The sequence below is a fragment of the Perognathus longimembris genome, chromosome 9 (assembly GCF_023159225.1).
Source record: "Perognathus longimembris pacificus isolate PPM17 chromosome 9, ASM2315922v1, whole genome shotgun sequence".
NCBI classification, from domain to species: domain Eukaryota; kingdom Metazoa; phylum Chordata; class Mammalia; order Rodentia; family Heteromyidae; genus Perognathus; species Perognathus longimembris.
The window spans coordinates 48,735,127-48,753,116 of NC_063169.1; the positions used below are offsets into that span (position 1 = coordinate 48,735,127).

Genomic DNA, 17,990 nt, shown 5'->3' on the forward strand with positions numbered 1-17,990 from the left:
CTGGCTTTTTCCATATATGTGGTGCTGAGGAATTGAACCCAGGGCTTCATGTGTATGAGGCGAGCACTTTACCACTAGGCCATATTCCCAGCCGAACTCTAATTATTTCTTTTTTCTTTTTTTTTTTTTTTGGCCAGTCCTGGGCCTTGGACTCAGGGCCTGAGCACTGTCCCTGGCTTCCTTTTGCTCAAGGCTAGCACTCCGCCACTTGAGCCACAGCGCCGCTTCTGGCCGTTTTCTGTATATGTGGTGCTGGGGAACCGAACCTAGGGCCTCGTGTATCCGAGGCAGGCACTCTTGCCACTAGGCTATATCCCCAGCCCTAATTATTTCTTATAATTAGTGAAATACATGTAGTCAACACTAGAAATGGGATGTGTCAGAAAAAGAGGGGGACAGGGAGGGAGACAGAGAGCAAAGGAAGGAAAAGATAGGAGAAGGGACAAAATGTAGGAGAAAGGAAGAGAGAGAAGGAATGAGGGAAGGAAGGAAGGGCAGCTTAGGGAGATAGATGGAGGAAAAAGGGAGGGAAGAGAAGAGTACAGAGAAAAAAATTGGTAGGATAAGCAAGAAGACAGCCAAAATTTTGTTCATTTAAATTATTTATGATGGACCAGCTGGTGCACTCTCTAGTCTACGACAACAGGACGGTTGAACAGTTGACCTGGATGAATCCATTAATTGGCCTTCTTAGAAATTACGTATTTTTGTCCTTCTGCCAACATTCCTAGTGCAAAGTTAAATCCTCATTATATTGGCCATGTTGTACTACAGAAAACATATTTTTGACTCCTGTGAGTTCGTCATCCCATTCTACTAAGGAGAGCCTGAGTGCTTTAAACACTCAATTGAAAAGCACTATTCCTGCTGACATTAATGACAGGGAGCCATTTACTGCTCCAGAAGAATTATTCTTTTGGAAGAGAACCACCTTCTCAACAGGAATGATCTCAGAATTAAATGCAATGTCTAGGACTGGGGGTGAGCCTACCTTAGTTGTAGATAATTAAATGAGACAATGGCAAGTTATCAAACTCACACCTCCAAACAGTTTTGGGGACCTCAATACATCAGCCACTAAACCCAGGGAATGCAAGCTTAAATCTGAGATTGTGTGTATCAGGTTAGAGAAATTATGAAAAAGAGGTCATCGTCTGTAGCATCAAGTAAGCCGAAACGAGTGGCTCTAAGCTAGGAAAAACCTCAAAATGATCAGGCAATGCTAGTTGTGGAATGCATGCACAGTGATTCTAACCCTGGGCGCGGCCACACCCTAGTAGTCACTGGCAACAATCCGGTACAATCCCTGAAAATCATTTCATCCTGATCAACTCCAAAGCTTTCCTATCCAAGAGGTTCAAAGAACACCAACAGATAAGATGGTTCCCCTGTATCCTATTTTCGGGTGGATTTTTCAAATTCAGGGCGACCACGTATTCAATGGGGGCATTTTCTCAGGCTATCTCTTTAGAGCCAAAGACAAATTGTGACGATAAAGTTAAAAAAAGAAAAACTATTAGCCAAAAAAAGAAATTGCTGGGTTAATTTTCTAGATACAATAGTAATTTCAAGTAAGACTCTTCTAAATAATGTAAACCCTTTAAAAGTATATGCCATGTGTATCACCTATAGGCTCCTTCATCTGTAGAGGATTCATTCTCCAGATAGGACATGAGGCCCAGAGGTTAAACAGAAGGCACCCTGGGATAATTGGGAAGAAATGCCATTGAGCAAAGGGGACAGGGAGGCATCTAATTGGGAAGTCTGGGGACCAACTCCCCTCTGACAGCAGCCAGCCAGAGGCTATGCTAGCTCGTGTGAAACAAGGAACCGCGGCAATCAGCCTCATTTCAACAGTTCATCATGACAAACAATACATGGGGACTATTTGTCAGGGCCCCTAATCTGCTCACCTGCTGCAAGTCTTATAAACTTGACCTTTTAAAAATAAAAACACAGCTGCTGTGACCCATGACTAAATCATCACCATAACCCCCTAGTCATATTTTGAGTCATCAGGTTGTCTTGCTCATAGGAAATTACAGGTAAGAGGGTGATTTGGAGAGAAAAAAATGTACAAAACCAGAAGAGGTGGTAGAAAAACTGAATCTAAGCTGAATGTAAGGTTTGTTGTTTTTTTTTAATCACTGTGGAATGCAGGAACAAGGGTGTGTAGATTAAGCTGGCTTTTAGCCTGCAAGTGGATAATTAAACAATAAAATGGCGCAGAAGCAGAATGAAAGGTCACCTGACCTTGATTCTCATGGCAGCTCCTGGTATCCGTAGGAGGCCTTCTGTTTCCAAACCTCCCTCTTCAATTTGAGAAATCAGCTGCAGAAGAAACACAAACATTCTGATGTCGGCATTTGTGAGGAGTACAATTTAACATCTGCTTCACATATAAATAAATGAAAACTGATTACAATGACATGTCAACTGGATTTTATGGGGGTTTGAATGTGATTTCACTACCATCCTTCAAAATACAAAGTCCAACGACTCTGGCTATAATTTGGAAGAATAAGGTCTTACACTATTTCATCACAGAAGTACACCATTTCGTATAATAGCTGTGGTGACTCCACACCCAACAAATGAAGCAACAAGAACATCCATTTCTTCTGCTGATTGTGCCATGTACATCTGATGGAATTCTATTATTTATGCATTTAAATGTCATTTTTAGTTTGTTGAGAAAGAACTGTTTATAATATGAAGTCAAAAATTGGGGCAGGTGCCAGTGTTTCTTTCATGCCTATAATCCAAGCTGCTCAAGAGGCTGGGAGCTGAGGATTGGATTTCAAAGCCAGCCCAGAAAAGGAAAGTCCATGAGATGCTTATCTTCAGTTAACCACCCAAAATCTGAAGGTGGAAATGTGACTCAACCTTGAGAAGAAAAAACTAAAAGACAGCTCATAGGCCTTCAGTATCTACAGTATCTGCATGCATGCATGTGTGCATGTGTGTGCCTAGGTGTGTATGTGTGTGTGTGAATGCACAAATTTGTTACTAGTATGCATGTGTGTATACTAAAAATAAATAAAACAGGCAAATGGAGAGATAACAGTGAGAAACTAAGAACTACGAAGAAGGCAAAAGCATGACCATCTTCATTGCACAATTAGTATGCATTTAGAAAGCAGGAATGCCTTTTCCCTGGGCAAGGTATAAGAATACTGGGATATTTCTAAGGAAATAAATTTCCACGCCCCTTGTTTAAATACAAAGCAGTTACTAGGATCCTTCCTAAAGCCACCCCATTTCATAAGAGCCCTCTTCTTGAGGAAAGATCCAGTCTTCCCTTTTGTGATCTTCATATAATAAGAGTCTTTAAACAGTCTGCGGCATGACATCTTCCAGAGAACAAAACAATATTAAAAAATTGAAATTTTGTTCAAGAGAGCCTCTGCTAATGGTTAATTAAGACACTATAAACCACACCACCTTCACTGGGTTGGCTTTGCTTTTAAAGATTCTATGACATGTAAAGCCTGAAATCACAAAGAAGGTCTTGTGCCATTTGTCTAGATATTCTCAAGTTAGCTATATCGTAATGTGTGCACCAGGGACCTGTGGTGGATTTTCCCTGGTGATGACCTTTCCTATCCTTGCATTAGATTATGGCCTAATGATGAATTTATATTGATCCAGCCAGATATGAGAAGAATAGACTCATGGTTCTCCAAAGGCATGGCTCAAATGATAGAGTACCAGCCTTGAGAAGAGAAAGCTAAGTGGCAGCACCCAGGGCCTGGGTTCTGGCTCCACTTGTAGCACCTAAATCAATCAATCAATCCATAACAAAAAGAAAAAGGAATTTTTGAAGCATCTCTGATCAATGAATGACATGATTTGTTAAAATTCAGAATTTCTAAGATCAGATTTTTCAAGTTACATTGGATAGAAATCCAAAGCAAAAAAACTTTACAAATGATTTTAGAATGGAGGGGTATGTTTCAATAACATGTTTAAAACCAGGTTTACAAATATTCAGTGTACAACCAATTTTCATTTTATTTCATCTTATAAAATGTTTGTGTTTTATACCCTACTAATATAAAATTGCATACAAGTTGCTGAAGCAAATTAGTTTTTCATAGTGTATGTCTTTTAGTTTTGTTAAATAAACAAGAAAATTGTGTCTTTTAAGTAACAATATCTGAATTTTCATTAGTCTTTTTTGTACTTTCTAATGCTAACTAGCAGCATCCAATAGCTACATATTCTTTTACCGAAAGAAGGTCATGTGTTTTCTCATATTTCTTACTTTGACAGTAATATTTTTGTTATATTCTTAATATAAGTAATTAATACAACTTCCTTTTATTTTCAGGACTGAAAAATAAGAGATAGACAATAACCATATTTATCTATATATTCAATTATACTGTTTTTAGTAACTTACATGTTTTGTAGTTTATCAGTGGTTTACGTACATATGTGACCTGTAAAGCTTATAAATGACAATAAATTGAGACTTGCTTTTAATTCAGCTTGATTGCTTGGCTCTCTACCAATTGAGCTAGACCTCCAGCCCAGCCTTTTGCAGGTTAATTGAAAATGGAGTCTCACATTTTTCCCTGGGTAATATTAAACCTCGAGATCCTCCAGACCTCAGCCTCGAGCTGGTGGATTACAGGCATGAGCCCCTGCCATCCAGCAGTCAGACTTGCTTTTGACACCAACAATGTCTAATGTGGCTGCATAGTTGAACAATCAAAACGTGGATCTGGCAAGCAGGTTATAAAATAGAAGATTTCCATTAAATAAAATGGACATTTCTATGTATCCAACCCTTTCTGGGAACATGACTAACAATGTGTCTCTGAGAAAAAAAGAAAAATATAAAAAATATAATGAATAATGAATTGATAGTGGATAAATTTTGTCAGTGCCTTTCTTGGGTATATTTTCTCAAAAATTAAATAAAATAGAATCCTCTAATGACTGGCAGTAAGTCTTTTGGTAAGTCAATAATTCCCTTCTTTACAAAACTGAGGAAAGACCTAGTGGTATTGTCAGCTGATGAATAACAATATGCTCCTCACAACTGATCTCTGTGATTTATTACTCACAGCACAGAAGATACAAATAGATGAGTGTCACTATCAGCAAGCTCTTTATACCCCCCTTCATATTTTCTATATGAAAAAAAATATTTTCAGCAATAATGAAAAAAGTGAGAATTTCACAAGAAATAACAAAGGGAGATGTTTTTTCCCCCGGAAGGGACTAGATGGAATCTTCATCTTGATCCGGAAGCACCGACGAACCTTAATAGTTTAGTGCACTTCCCTGGTGTAGTGGTATAGTGGAGAATCATTATCCTAGCTAGGCTATAGTGCCAACCCAATTGTTCAAACACAAATCTAAAATGTTTCACTGATAGTACTTCTTTTAATAAAAGAAATCAACATTTGAATCATCAATTTTAATACAGCACTTTACTCTCTAATAAAGTGGTGGTCCCCATCTCATCTGAAGGCCTTAAGACTGCAACACTAACTTTTGCCCCAAGTTTATAGGCCATATAGATAGATAGATAGATAGATAGATAGATAGATAGATAGATAGATAGATAGATAGATAGATATACATATACATACACACACCACACACACACATACACATGGGGGCGGGGGGAGAAAGAGCTGGAGCTGGGAATGTGGCTTAGCAGTAGAATGCTTGCTTAGCATGCATGAAGCCCTGGGTTTCATTCCTGAGCACCACATATATAAAAAAGGCCAGAAGTGGTATTGTGGCTTAAGTGGTAGAGTGCTAGCCAGAGTCTTAGCCTTGAGCAAAAGGAAGCCAGGGACAGCGCTCAACTCCTGAGTTCAAAGCCCTAGAACTAGGGGGCTGGGGATATAGCCTAGTGGCAAGAGTGCCTGCCTCGGATACACGAGGCCCTAGGTTCGATTCCCCAGCACCACATATGCAGAAAACGGCCAGAAGCGGCGCTGTGGCTCAAGTGGCAGAGTGCTAGCCTTGAGCGGGAAGAAGCCAGGGACAGTGCTCAGGCCCTGAGTCCAAGGCCCAGGACTGGCCAAAAAAAAAAAAGCCCTAGAACTAGAAGAGAGAGAGAGAGAGAGAGAGAGAGAGAGAGAGAGAGAGAGAGAGAGAGAGAGAGAGATAAAGTTGTTAGTTGCCAGTCTCTGTAAGAACGAGAGCAAATTCTTTTTTTATTTCTTTGGGAGGGAGGGAAGAGGGAAAGATAGTAAGAAAAGAGCAGAAGAAAGAAGAGAAAGAAAAAGAAAGACAGAGGGATGGAGGGAAGGAGGAAAGGAAGGAAAGGGAGGGAAGGAGAAGGGAGGGAGGGAGGAAAGAAGGAAGGAAGGAAGGAAGGAAAGAAGGGAGGGAGGGAGGGAGGGAAGGAGGGAGGAATGGATAAAAGAAGAAAGGAAAGAAAAGACAGAGACTAGAAAGAAAGAAAAAGGAGAAAAAAGGAGGGAAGAAAAGACAGAAAGGAGAGAGAGAGAGAGACTAGTGCAATTCTGTAAAATAAATCTTCCCATCTCTCCCTCAGATATATCCCATTAATTCTGTTTCTCCAGATAACCCTGACTAACACTCATCTGAGGAATCTGTTGCTGAGATTTCTGCTTTGCAAAGCCATCTGTCTACAGTAACTCATGCCTTTTATTGATATTAGAAGAATTTGATTATATAGACTATAGTCACAAGAAAAGTTGACAAGTATTCATACAGATAGAGGCTTTACAGGCGGTGGCTGGCAGAGGCTGATGGGTAGGATAAACTGTACAGAAGAGAACTAAGGAGACACAGTAAGATAACAGGTGTGAATGCAATGGCAGACAGAATAATAAAGGCACCAATGGCTAAGAGGGGAGACAGGAAATTGACTGATCTGGAACAGGAGAAGTGCCACGTAGATGGAGCATAGGGATTGTTTAAAATTGTTGAGTCAATCAACTGCAAATCAATTTCTGCTGTCCCAGAAATTTCCGAAACTGAAATGCCTGGGCTATCACAAAGAATCTACAGCTTTGGTTGTCTGCAGCTGATCTGCCTTAACTTTCTCACTGCATTCTCTCATTTTTATCATATGTAATCTGTGTATGTGAACAATGATAGCTCAGAGGTTAGGCTCATGTGTATTTTTTTATTGCTACAGTGAAGCTGCTTATGAATAATTGAGTGTTGACTACACAAGCGACTTGGTAGTTTAGCAATCATCTTCTAATTCTACTTTATGGTTTCTTTACCTACTTTGGACGTAGGCACTGGTAAATTAAATTGGACATCCTCACTGTAAATAGGAAACCTGCTTGGGAAATACATATGGGCATGAAATATTCATGAAGATTGAATTCCCTAGAAATTTATAAGCAGTTCTCAACCCTGTGTATTATAGAATTGAAATCTCAATTATACAAAGCCAGCTAATAGAAGACAAGAAAACGATGCCAGGTAATCACAGTTACAGCAATAACATAGGAAACATCATTGTGAAAGAAAAATTATGAACCCTGGAAACAAATTTGCTGCCTGAATAGAAAATCAAAATACAAAATAAAACAGCATATCAACTACAAAAAGAAAACTATGTTATGATAGTATAAATGGAAAAAAAATCCACTTTTAGCTTCCATTGGTTCTCTCTACACTGACCAGTTCAGTCAGATCTACTTACTTTTTGAAAGATCAAAGGTACTCGAGTTCCTGGCATTTTCCTCTGATCTTGTTCTAATAATGTGGTCAATGGGACACCAAAAAGACCAGAATCTATAACAAGAAAACAAATGTCTTTATTTTTTTTAAACATAAAGGCAAGATTTTATTTTTTAAACAAATGTCTTTACTTTCATTGATCTATATAATAGTATGCAAAAGTTTAAAAACAAAAGATTTCTGATATTGTCATACAATCAAACTTTTTATTGGACTTCTGCTAAGGAAAGGACATAGAGGCCAGTATCATCCCAGTTTCACCTTAAGAGAGACAACTATCAGGGAAAGACAGCCAGAATGACTGCCAATAATCACTGCAAGCATTCAAAAGGACAGACTGCCACACAAGGGAAAATAGACTACTGTGAGGAGATACAAAATATCCACTAAGTGCAATCAAATTTAAAGCTCTGGATTCAAATCAAATGACACTGAGCTCTTCTATATTCAATATAAATCCTTAGTTTCTGAGAAATCAGCCAACATCATGATGGTCTTCTATGAATGTTTCTATTTAGAAAATACTGTGGATACTTAGAACTCTTAAATGTGGACTGGTAGCTTTATAGACTTGGGAATTACTGATTTTTCTAAATCAGAATTGTGGGTCTTGAGTCTGATATGAGCACAGCTTGTAACAGTCTAGCTCACTCCTGCATAGAAAGTTACCCTGGAAATTGAAAGCTCTGTTCTTACTGTACATATGAGACTAAAATCACATGTAAACAAGGAAAAAGGATGACCTTGTGGTGTGAGGACAGACATCAGATACTACAATGCCATTCAAAAATGCCAGCAACTTGATAAATAGATTTATAGTTGGAGAAAGAAAATAAAAAAGAAAATCAAGAAAAAAATAGTGATCTCAAGAATTTCAAGCATCTGATATATAATCTAAACATATTTGATAAAAGATACAGATATATTTTAAAAAGTGGAAAGAATGGCCACTGGCATTTAAACAGGGACAGCTTTAATACAAATAATATTTTTCTGCTAGCCTGCAACTCTAAAATGTAACATAAAATCAAAAATAGCCAGGTGCTGGTGGCTCATGCCTGTAATCCTAGCAACTCAGGAGATGGAGATCAGAAGATCGCGATTCAAAGCCAGCCTAGGCAGGAAAGCCCAACAGAGTCTTAACTCCAATTAAGCACCAGAACACCAGAAGTGGTACTGTGGCTTAAGTGGTAGAGAACTAGCCTTGAACGGAAAAGCTCAGGGACAGCGCCCAGGCCCAGAGTTCAAGCTCCACAACAAACAAACAAACAAACAAATAAATAAATAAATTTAAAAAATAATTTGAAATAACAACATCAAAGATAAACCACTTATTTCCAAATTTCACTTAGGATCATCTCATGTGATCATATATACATTTCTATTGAGCTATTGTGCTCCTCTGCTAGGACTATCCTAGATAAGCACTAATTGTTTCTAATGAGTAAAACCATAGAATTTATGTTTCTTTGGGTCTGGCTCACTTCACTTAGTATGCTTTTTTCTAAGTCTTTATCTTTGATGTCGTTGTTTCCAATGTACCCTATGAAATTATACCTTTTCCCTTTGTCTTTCTTCCCCACGCTTTTACCCCTGTTGTCACTGTAACTGACTTTGGTACACTGGGTATAGTATGTACATTTATCAGAACTAGGGAAGGGGAATAAGTATTAAGTAATTAAGTATTGCAATAGCAATACTTAAAAGACAATATGCTGTAAACGAACTGCACATCTCAGGGGAAGGTGGGGAGGGAACCAGGGAGGGGCAAAGGTGGGAGAAAAACAAAGGAGTAAGTAAAAAGGCTGGGAAGAAATGTACTCGCTGCCTTACATATGTAACTGTAACCTCTCTGTACATTACCTTGACAATAAAAAAGTAAATTTAAAAATTTGGAAAAAAAATACATCTCTAAGCCACTTTAGGAAAAAAACCTAGGTATGGAGTCATAGCTTTTTTAATTATATAACTATTTTATAATTGGAGATTCACTCCTAAAAAGGCACCTAAAGTTTTCATTCTTTACAATAAATTATGAGAAACCAGAGATACCATTTACTCAGAAATTCACCATCTTGTTTTTGAGCTAAAATGCTCCAAGAGCACAGAGGGGGTGTTCAAGGTACCACATGAGGAAGATCTGAAGGAAATGTGGAAAAGGGACCCTTCAGTCCTATAGAGAAAACTTGCCTCTAAAACCTAAATCACTTATCTTGGCTAACGTTACCATAGCAACTCAGTAATCCTCCTTCTTGGTGCCTTCTTAGAAGACATCTTTCAGGTTAAACAGGAAGACAGTGACTCCTGAACAGCAAAGCTTTGTCAATAGAGAATTAGCCAGATTTTCAGACCCATGAAGCCTTAGAAAACAAAAACCTTGAAGGTATTTGTTCTTTATCATCTTATCCAAAATAAATTCTATTAACGTAATGGGTAAAACAAGCAGCTTACAAAAGAAAGATGTCAAAATGGTACATGAATACAACCTAGGGGTGTTGTATGTTACACTACATGATTTTTTTTAATATAATAAGAGAAAAAGATCTTTGTAAATAGTTAAAACCCCATGTACTTGAACAAAGGGACAGAGTCTTGACTACTAAATTATTTCTCATGTAATGAAGAAGCAAAAGTAATCTTTCAAGATCAGCCAAAGTCATTTGTCAAGATCATATTTTAAAAATAAATACTTACACGAAGATGTATTTTTACATATGCAGTATTCAAAGGAGAAAACATAGAAATTATAATTCCTTGAATTACAATTTTTCATGTGGGAATTATTTGAGCATGTCTTTGTTTTCACATACGATGCTTTTATCAAGTTACACATTTTTGAAAGCAGTATGTTATAACCTGAGCTCTAGACATAGTCAAATCTTGGTTCACCTTGTAGATGTTTTACCCAGGAATAATCTAAAAAATGCATTTTAGCTACTTAGAAATAAATCTAACTTTTTCCATTTTCCAGATTACCTTTTGTTTTGATTTTCACAGCTTTCTGTTGCTTTAGTTCAATGCCCAATACATCATAGAGTGCTGTCAATTCAATCAGGGCTAAATGGCAAACTTTCTTCATGTCCTGAGATGCCAGGTCTCCAATCTTTGTTGTGCCTGTCTTATCTTTTGGCAATCTGAAACTCTGAAATAAATGTAATTAAGATCATATAAGTTTACAATAGTCAACCCCTTTCAGAACACCAAAAGAGACCACCACAACTGTAAAAAGAGGTCACACATTAAGTGTCAAAAATAGTGTTGGTAGTGTGCTAGCCTACTTAATGCCAGGCTGAGTTCAGTCCTCAGTGCAACCAAAGACTGTAGAATGCTTGTTCTGAGGGCCTTGAAAGGATGGAGAGTTCAACAGTTCACATCTGAATTCTGACCAATGCAATTTGACCATGGATGGAGTGGACTCATACCAATGTTACAGTGGACAATAGCAACAGTGAGCCCAAAGGAGACAGGACTTCGAGATTATACTCATAATTGACATGCTCAATTGAAACCCTTTTGTGCAACTATTCAACGATCATAAATATAACAATCATAACTTTTTAACAAAGAACCAAAGACTAGAAGTCATGCATGAATCATGAGGGAAAGAGGATGAGAAGTTTGAAGACATGAGAAAGATAAACAGAAAGAAAGACAAGACAAATGGTGGCCGTGAGTTTGTACATACAGTATAATAGGTATATACTTTGCATACATGATATTCTAATTGTCATTAAAGACATAGCGTTAGTATAGAAGGCTATAGAGCACTGGAGAAGTTTAGAGACAAATGCCTTACCAGTCTTCCAAATATTTACTAGACAGCTATATGATTTGGCAATTCTTCACTGAAGGAAGCCACCTAATTCTAAACTGTGAGGTCAGGCTTAAATGTTCAGGCTTCCCAACTATTTTAGGTACTCATTTCTTTCATTAGTAGGAATGCAGACAAGTGGTATATCTGTATGTACTTTTCTCCAATCATCTACTTTCTGTATCCTTTAACATTAAACATATGAAATATAAGAAAGCAAGACACAAAATAAAAACACAATGATCTCTGGCGTGTTTAATGCAAATTATAGTCCTGCTGCATTTCCCACATAAAACAATGGTTATTCTCTATAGATTGATAAAAAATTGTGTCCTCAAGCTTACATCTGTGGAGTTTACCCCAGACTTCCTCATTTCATTACAAAGATATTCATCTAATTCTCTTTTTGTCTCTCTGCTTTGCTGATTTTTGCATTCAGACATTAATACATTTTTATTTAAACATCAGTATGAGATATCCTAAAGCAAAAGCCCTGGGTGTATAGTCCAGGAGTAACATCAGGCTCTCCTTTCTCACATATGATGTGATCAAAATCAAATGGAACATACTAAACACTCAGAAAGTGATACTACTGCTCAGCCTGGTGACTCACTCCTATAATCCTAGCTACTCAGAAGATTGCCTGATGTAGGAGCATTGTGGTTTGAAGCCAGCCTGGGCAGGAAAGTATGTGAGATTATTTTCTCTAAGTAACTGCCCCAAATGGAACTGGGGCTCAAGAATTAGAGTGCTAGACTTGAACAAAATGAGTGCTTAGGGACAGCACTCGGACCCCAAGCTCCAGCCTTAGGACCAGCACAAAAAAACAGGGGGGAGGGAGGAAGAAAAGAAGGAAGGAAGAAGGAAGGAAGGAAAGACAGAGGGAGGGAAGGAAGGAGGGAGAGAGGGAGTGAAGAAAGGAAGGAAGGGTATGACTAAAAGGTATTTTCATAACTTTCAAAATTATTTAATATTTCATAAATTTCATTTCAACTAAATATCATCACAAAGAAAGAAAAAATAGCTAAAAATAACACTTATATTTGGTAAATGGTTTCTAGAATATTCAGCAAAACTCACTACAGGGTAAAATTGGTGGTACATTTTTGATGGGGAAACTGAGGCTCAGTATTGAACACTTAAGCATATCCACATAATTAGTGACATAGGATGCAAGTTCAGATCTCTGAATCCTTTGTTCAATCTGTTCTACCCCATTTCCCCCAACGACAAGGCTGAGAGTAAAAATTTGGGTTAATAGATATTGATCTAGGACTGTTCTTCCTTCAAGGACAGGGATACATCTTCACCACCCCTAAACCTCTTAACCACAGGGCCAGCACGCTTCAAGTGCTCTACTATGGTCTACTGAATGAAGAAAGACATAAATCCTCGAAGAAAAGCATAAAATCACACATGGTGAGGCTAAAACAATTCTCACTAATACTCTTGATAGTCTTCTGATTTTCTCAGAGTTTTATTTTTTTTCTTTTTCCAGTGCATGGCCTTGTTGTAAAAGGCAAAAGTGCTACCAGGGAGCTACAGCCCAACCCTGAGCTTCACGTAAAACTTGTCTCAATGTTCTTATGCAAGGCCTTATACTTCTGCTAATGGCTTTATTTTCTGGACCAATCATATTTACCCATTAACACACTAAAAAATTAATAAAGTCCTAAATGTTTCACTGAAATCAGTTGCTTTTGTTCTAATCCAACACATGGAATGTAATCACTTTAAGCATTACCCATGGTAAATATTTAGAGAAACCTGAAATATTACTAATTCAAACATTTGATTTACCTAGAAATATGTCATGAGCTTATTTATTTTTTTATTTATTTTAACACAGTGCTTAATGAAGGAGTTAGTTCTTTATCCCAATGTTTAATTCATAATGGCTGCTTTAAATATTTATGAAGTTTCCTGTTTTGTTTTTTCATTTTGTCTTTGTCTTTGTTGAGCTAATAGACTGAATGGTTCAGTTCCTTGGGTAAGAGAAGACAGTAGATTTTCAGCTGGATATAAGCTCTTTTTGTCTTTTGAAATATGTGTTTAAAGAAAGGAATAAAATTCAAAAATACAAAAATTAAAAGGTCAGGGGCTCCCATGTGTTACATAAATTAGCTAGCTAGCTCTCCATGACTGTGCCCCCTCTTTAGTGTACTTTATGATGTAAGGTGGGACTCAGGCATTTAATCAGTAATAATGAACTTCTACTCATCAAATATGACACTAGCTTCAGCTTGGAAAGCAAGAGAAAAGCTTCAAAAGTTTAGTCACTGAGGTCAAGCGATGGCATATTACTATGTAATCTAATTTGTTTGTTCATTTGAAAAATAGGGATAATAATATCTCCTGCACAGAGATAGTCTGAATTAATGCATGAAATAATTCCTGAGCATAATTTCTAGGTCCTATTGCATATATACTATGTAGTAGCTAAATTTTCACGCTCCTACACATTAAGAGTTATAAAAAACTGTATTTCAGAACTACATATTTCAGAAATACAAATCCACTTTGAGAGATCATAAACAATTAAACAAAGATTACTCAATGTTCTATGAAAAATGAAATGCAGATAAAACGAGGTCAATGGAGAGCCATGTATTTCATAAAGCCTCTTGCTCATTTGCAGAGCAGAAAAGCATGGAATATAATGGAACGTAAGGTTTTGTCTGCTTAGACATCCACTTCAGTGTGGTGACACAATAATTGCCACTTTAACCAGTTTAAGATCCTGAAGAGACTTTACATGATGTTCATATCTTCTAGAAGACAAATTTCAAGAAAATGAATCTAGAAATGAATAGGTATATACATACAAAACTGAAAGTATGTTACGAATGAAAGATTATTTCAAGTATTTTATCTAACATTAAGTTCACAGCTGAGTAAGACTATGTGGGAAAAGGAGAAACTGAGCTCATCTTTGCGGGTGAATGATTTGTTGGCAAACCTGAGGGGAGGAAGTAGAAATGTCATTTTTAAATTCGGACACAACATGAACAAAATCAAGAAGGCAGCTGAATACAAACCTGCTAAATAGGACAAAAATGGCAGGTGACATTTTATTTTTAAACTTTCTAATTAAGACTAATTCTATTCCATTGTTTGAATCAACACTTAGAAAACTTTAATTCTGGGTGTGTGGGTTATCATTTATGCCAAAATTTTGCCAACTTCACTAATTTTCCCATTGGGGATTAAAAATTGATTCTTCCACCTTTATGAATAATTTTGGAAACAATCAGATGTCTATCATTAAGGGACAAGTTTAATAAATCATGGTATAGCCTCACCATGGATTACCACATATCTATAAAAAGAAATGAGAAGCATTTCTTTATACTACTATGAATACACTACAAAGTTAATACATGAAATCAAGTACATATACTGGGCCACTAATCCAACACTGATGAATATGCCATAATTTTAAAATTAAAATTTGCATCTAAGAGGAGAGATAAAGGTTGCTTAGCTCAAGAAAAAGAATCTCCTAGACTTTCGTGGTTTAGTTTGTTATTCTTGGGGTTCCTCACAATTGCTATGCAGGTGTCCTGCCCCTGACTTAGGCCTCCAGCCCTGTATTTCTGATTGCTGTTTTGAGATCTTGATTCCTGCCTAAGTAGGTACCTGAGCTGAGATCCGACTATATAAGGTCCTTGTCATTGCTGGTTTCACAGGGACATATAACATTTCCAGCTTCCCTCTACAGAGAGAACATTTTTCAGACTTTTCTATTAATGCTGGCCTGAACTTCAGTTCTCCCAATCTCAACCGCCTTAAGTTGTTAGGATCACAGGCATGAGCTGTGGGTACCCAGCTCAAAGCTAGACTTTTCAGATATTTTTGTTATTAGATTTGACTTCTGGACTATGTAAATATTTTATACAATTATTAAATTACCTTTATAAGAGCAATCTCGAAGTTGTGAGAAAATGAAGCAAGTGCATTTGGGCAAGTATGCAGCTAAAGTGTAATAATCTTACCATACTGCTTTAGGTATCTATCCTAGGGATGCAAACAAGTAAAGAAAATCAAGTCTAAAGCATTTCCAGCATTCACTTTGAAGGTGGTGAGCATTGTTATTCTGAGAAAGCTATACATTAATGCAAGATAGACTAAGCAAGTGTTCATGTAACATTCTAAATATATCACCTGACATTTCCAAGAATTATAGTTGTTTACATGGAAGAGAGAAGATGCAAGTCTGTCTACTGAGAAGGCTTGAAAATCATGACCATCTCAGAGAACTGAATACTCTCAGTGTTCAAAACTGTATTTCAACCAAATAGAACCAGGGATTTTCAAAGAAATAGACAAATTTACGCCTAGAGTAGACACTATACCAGATAGCCTGGGCAATTTTGTTGAGCATCATATCAAATATGTATGAATCCATGAGTCAAGATATTTCTTTTATAAAACACACCAAACAACATGAACTGGTCACTAGTTGAAATGAATTCCAAGTGACCATTTTGATGAAACTTTTTCTAAAAGAAATATCCAAGTGAAATGACAAAAGAGAACAAAACACTACAATATCATTTTGCAAACATCAATAAACTAACAGATCCATGTATGGATCCATTATAGCAATTAATTTCAACAAAAATAGAAAAGTATTATCTCTCCTGGAAAAAAAATATATATTGTCACATATTTAAAGATGTCTTGGCAAAAGCACTGAACCTAAATCTAATACATTACAGGCAGCTAGTTTACAAAGAAAAACATGTCAAATTATACTAGGGGCATAGTGCCAAAGGAAGAAATACTTTATAGATCAATAACAAATCCTCATTAACCAATAAATTTTGAGGAAGAGAAAGGAAGGGATAGACAGAGGGACCAACAGAGGGGGTAAAAAGAGGCATGAAAGGAGAGAGATGAAAGAAAACTAAGGGAAAAGAAAAAATACAAGAAAGAAAAAAATAATAGAAAAAAGGGTATTGGTAGCATCTTAAAGACCTATCAACCAATTGCAATATATGGACTCTCAAACTGCATGAAAAGGTTATGAAATTCATGATACAATTTGGGCTGGGAATATGGCCTAGTAGCAAGAGTGCTTGCCTCCTATACATGAAGCTCTCGGTTCGATTCCCCAGCACCACATATATGGGAAACAGCCAGAAGGGGCGCTGTGGCTCAGGTGGCAGAGTGCTAGCCTTGAGCAGGAAGAAGCCAGGGATGGTGCTCAGGCCCTGAGTCCAAGGACCAGGACTGGCCAAAGGGGGAAAAAAAATTCATGATACAATTTAATATTTCACCACTGAATATTTGCTATTGAGAGCTTGTTAGCCTATTTTAAGTTATAACAAATACATATGTTCTAAAAATCTCCTCTGTTTATTAGTAATATAAATTTTATGGATAACAAGTATATTTCAGAGCTGTTTCAAGGTAAACCAGAATAAGGAATTGGAAAAGACTACAGACTGGATATCAATACTAAACTTGGAAGTTGGGCAAAGAGTTTTTGAAAATTTGTGATATCATTTACTTAAGTATTTTCATGAGTGATATTGTCAGTAAATTAATGTATTTTCAAGGTATTCAGAAACAATGAGAACCATGTACACATTTAAGATCCTGTATTGTAAATGTCATTTGCTTCTAAAAGGAATCAGTTTCCATCGGTTGCTTTCAAGTCTGAGGGGAGACAATTACAAGGTGAACTCAGAACAACTTGTGCTAGGAAGAAAACAAAAAGCAGAAGAATGATGAGAGCATGATAAAATATCAGAGAAACAAGCTGGAAAAGGGTCTCACTGGCAAAGGTTATGTAAATTTGAACATCAAAGAGAAATCACACTAGTTTATAAAATACTGACTAAAAAAAAAAGGTCACCAGTCTAACATGTCATTTAAAACCAAAAAGAAGAAAGAAAAGGAAAAGCAATTATTATAGAAGATTGCCAAGCAAGTAATGTAGAAGGAATAGTGGAAGCCGAAAAGTAGTGTTTCTCCAACACAAGTTTATGGTTTCAGACAAGTCTACCAGGTAGATCACTAGCCTTGATCACAAAAGCTCAAGGATAGTGCCCAGGCCCTGAGTTCAAACCCCAGGAACAGTACCCAGAAAAAAAAAAGTTACTACCACCTAGAATACCCACCTTGTTTCAAGAACTACAGCTCAGTGTAAATTGTACAGTAGAAGGGTTTATTGTAGGGAGAACAAGTGAATATTTCCTTAGTCACATTGGTGACCAAACTTCCATCATGAACAATGACCATCTGACAGCATGCACCCTTCTGATAATGCAATCAGAGGCAGAACCAATCTGTGAAGTACATATTTAATGCCTAGCTTGAATCTAGTCATGAGGGAACAACTGGACAACCCCAAAAAAATATTCTTCACTCTTTGAAAATATTAAAGGAAAAGAAGGTAAGAGAGAGTTCTCAATTCAAAAACACCAAGAAAGACAAGACAGTCAATGCAACAAATATCCCTTTCTCACATGGGGGCAGA

The 17,990-nt window shown here is 37.0% G+C and overlaps 1 protein-coding gene across 2 annotated transcripts in view; it reads right to left on the reverse strand.

Moving 5' to 3' along the window:
* Arhgap18 (Rho GTPase activating protein 18) overlaps positions 1–17,990 on the reverse strand; it is a 129,330-nt gene that overhangs the window by 25,972 nt on the left and 85,368 nt on the right. For both annotated transcript variants that reach the window (XM_048354063.1, XM_048354065.1), the window contains exons 6-8: positions 10,669–10,834; positions 7,655–7,746; positions 2,254–2,331 (exon numbers count right to left, since the gene is read on the reverse strand). In XM_048354063.1, coding sequence (XP_048210020.1) covers positions 2,254–2,331; positions 7,655–7,746; positions 10,669–10,834 — 336 coding nt within the window. The remainder of the gene's footprint in view (positions 1–2,253; positions 2,332–7,654; positions 7,747–10,668; positions 10,835–17,990) is intronic.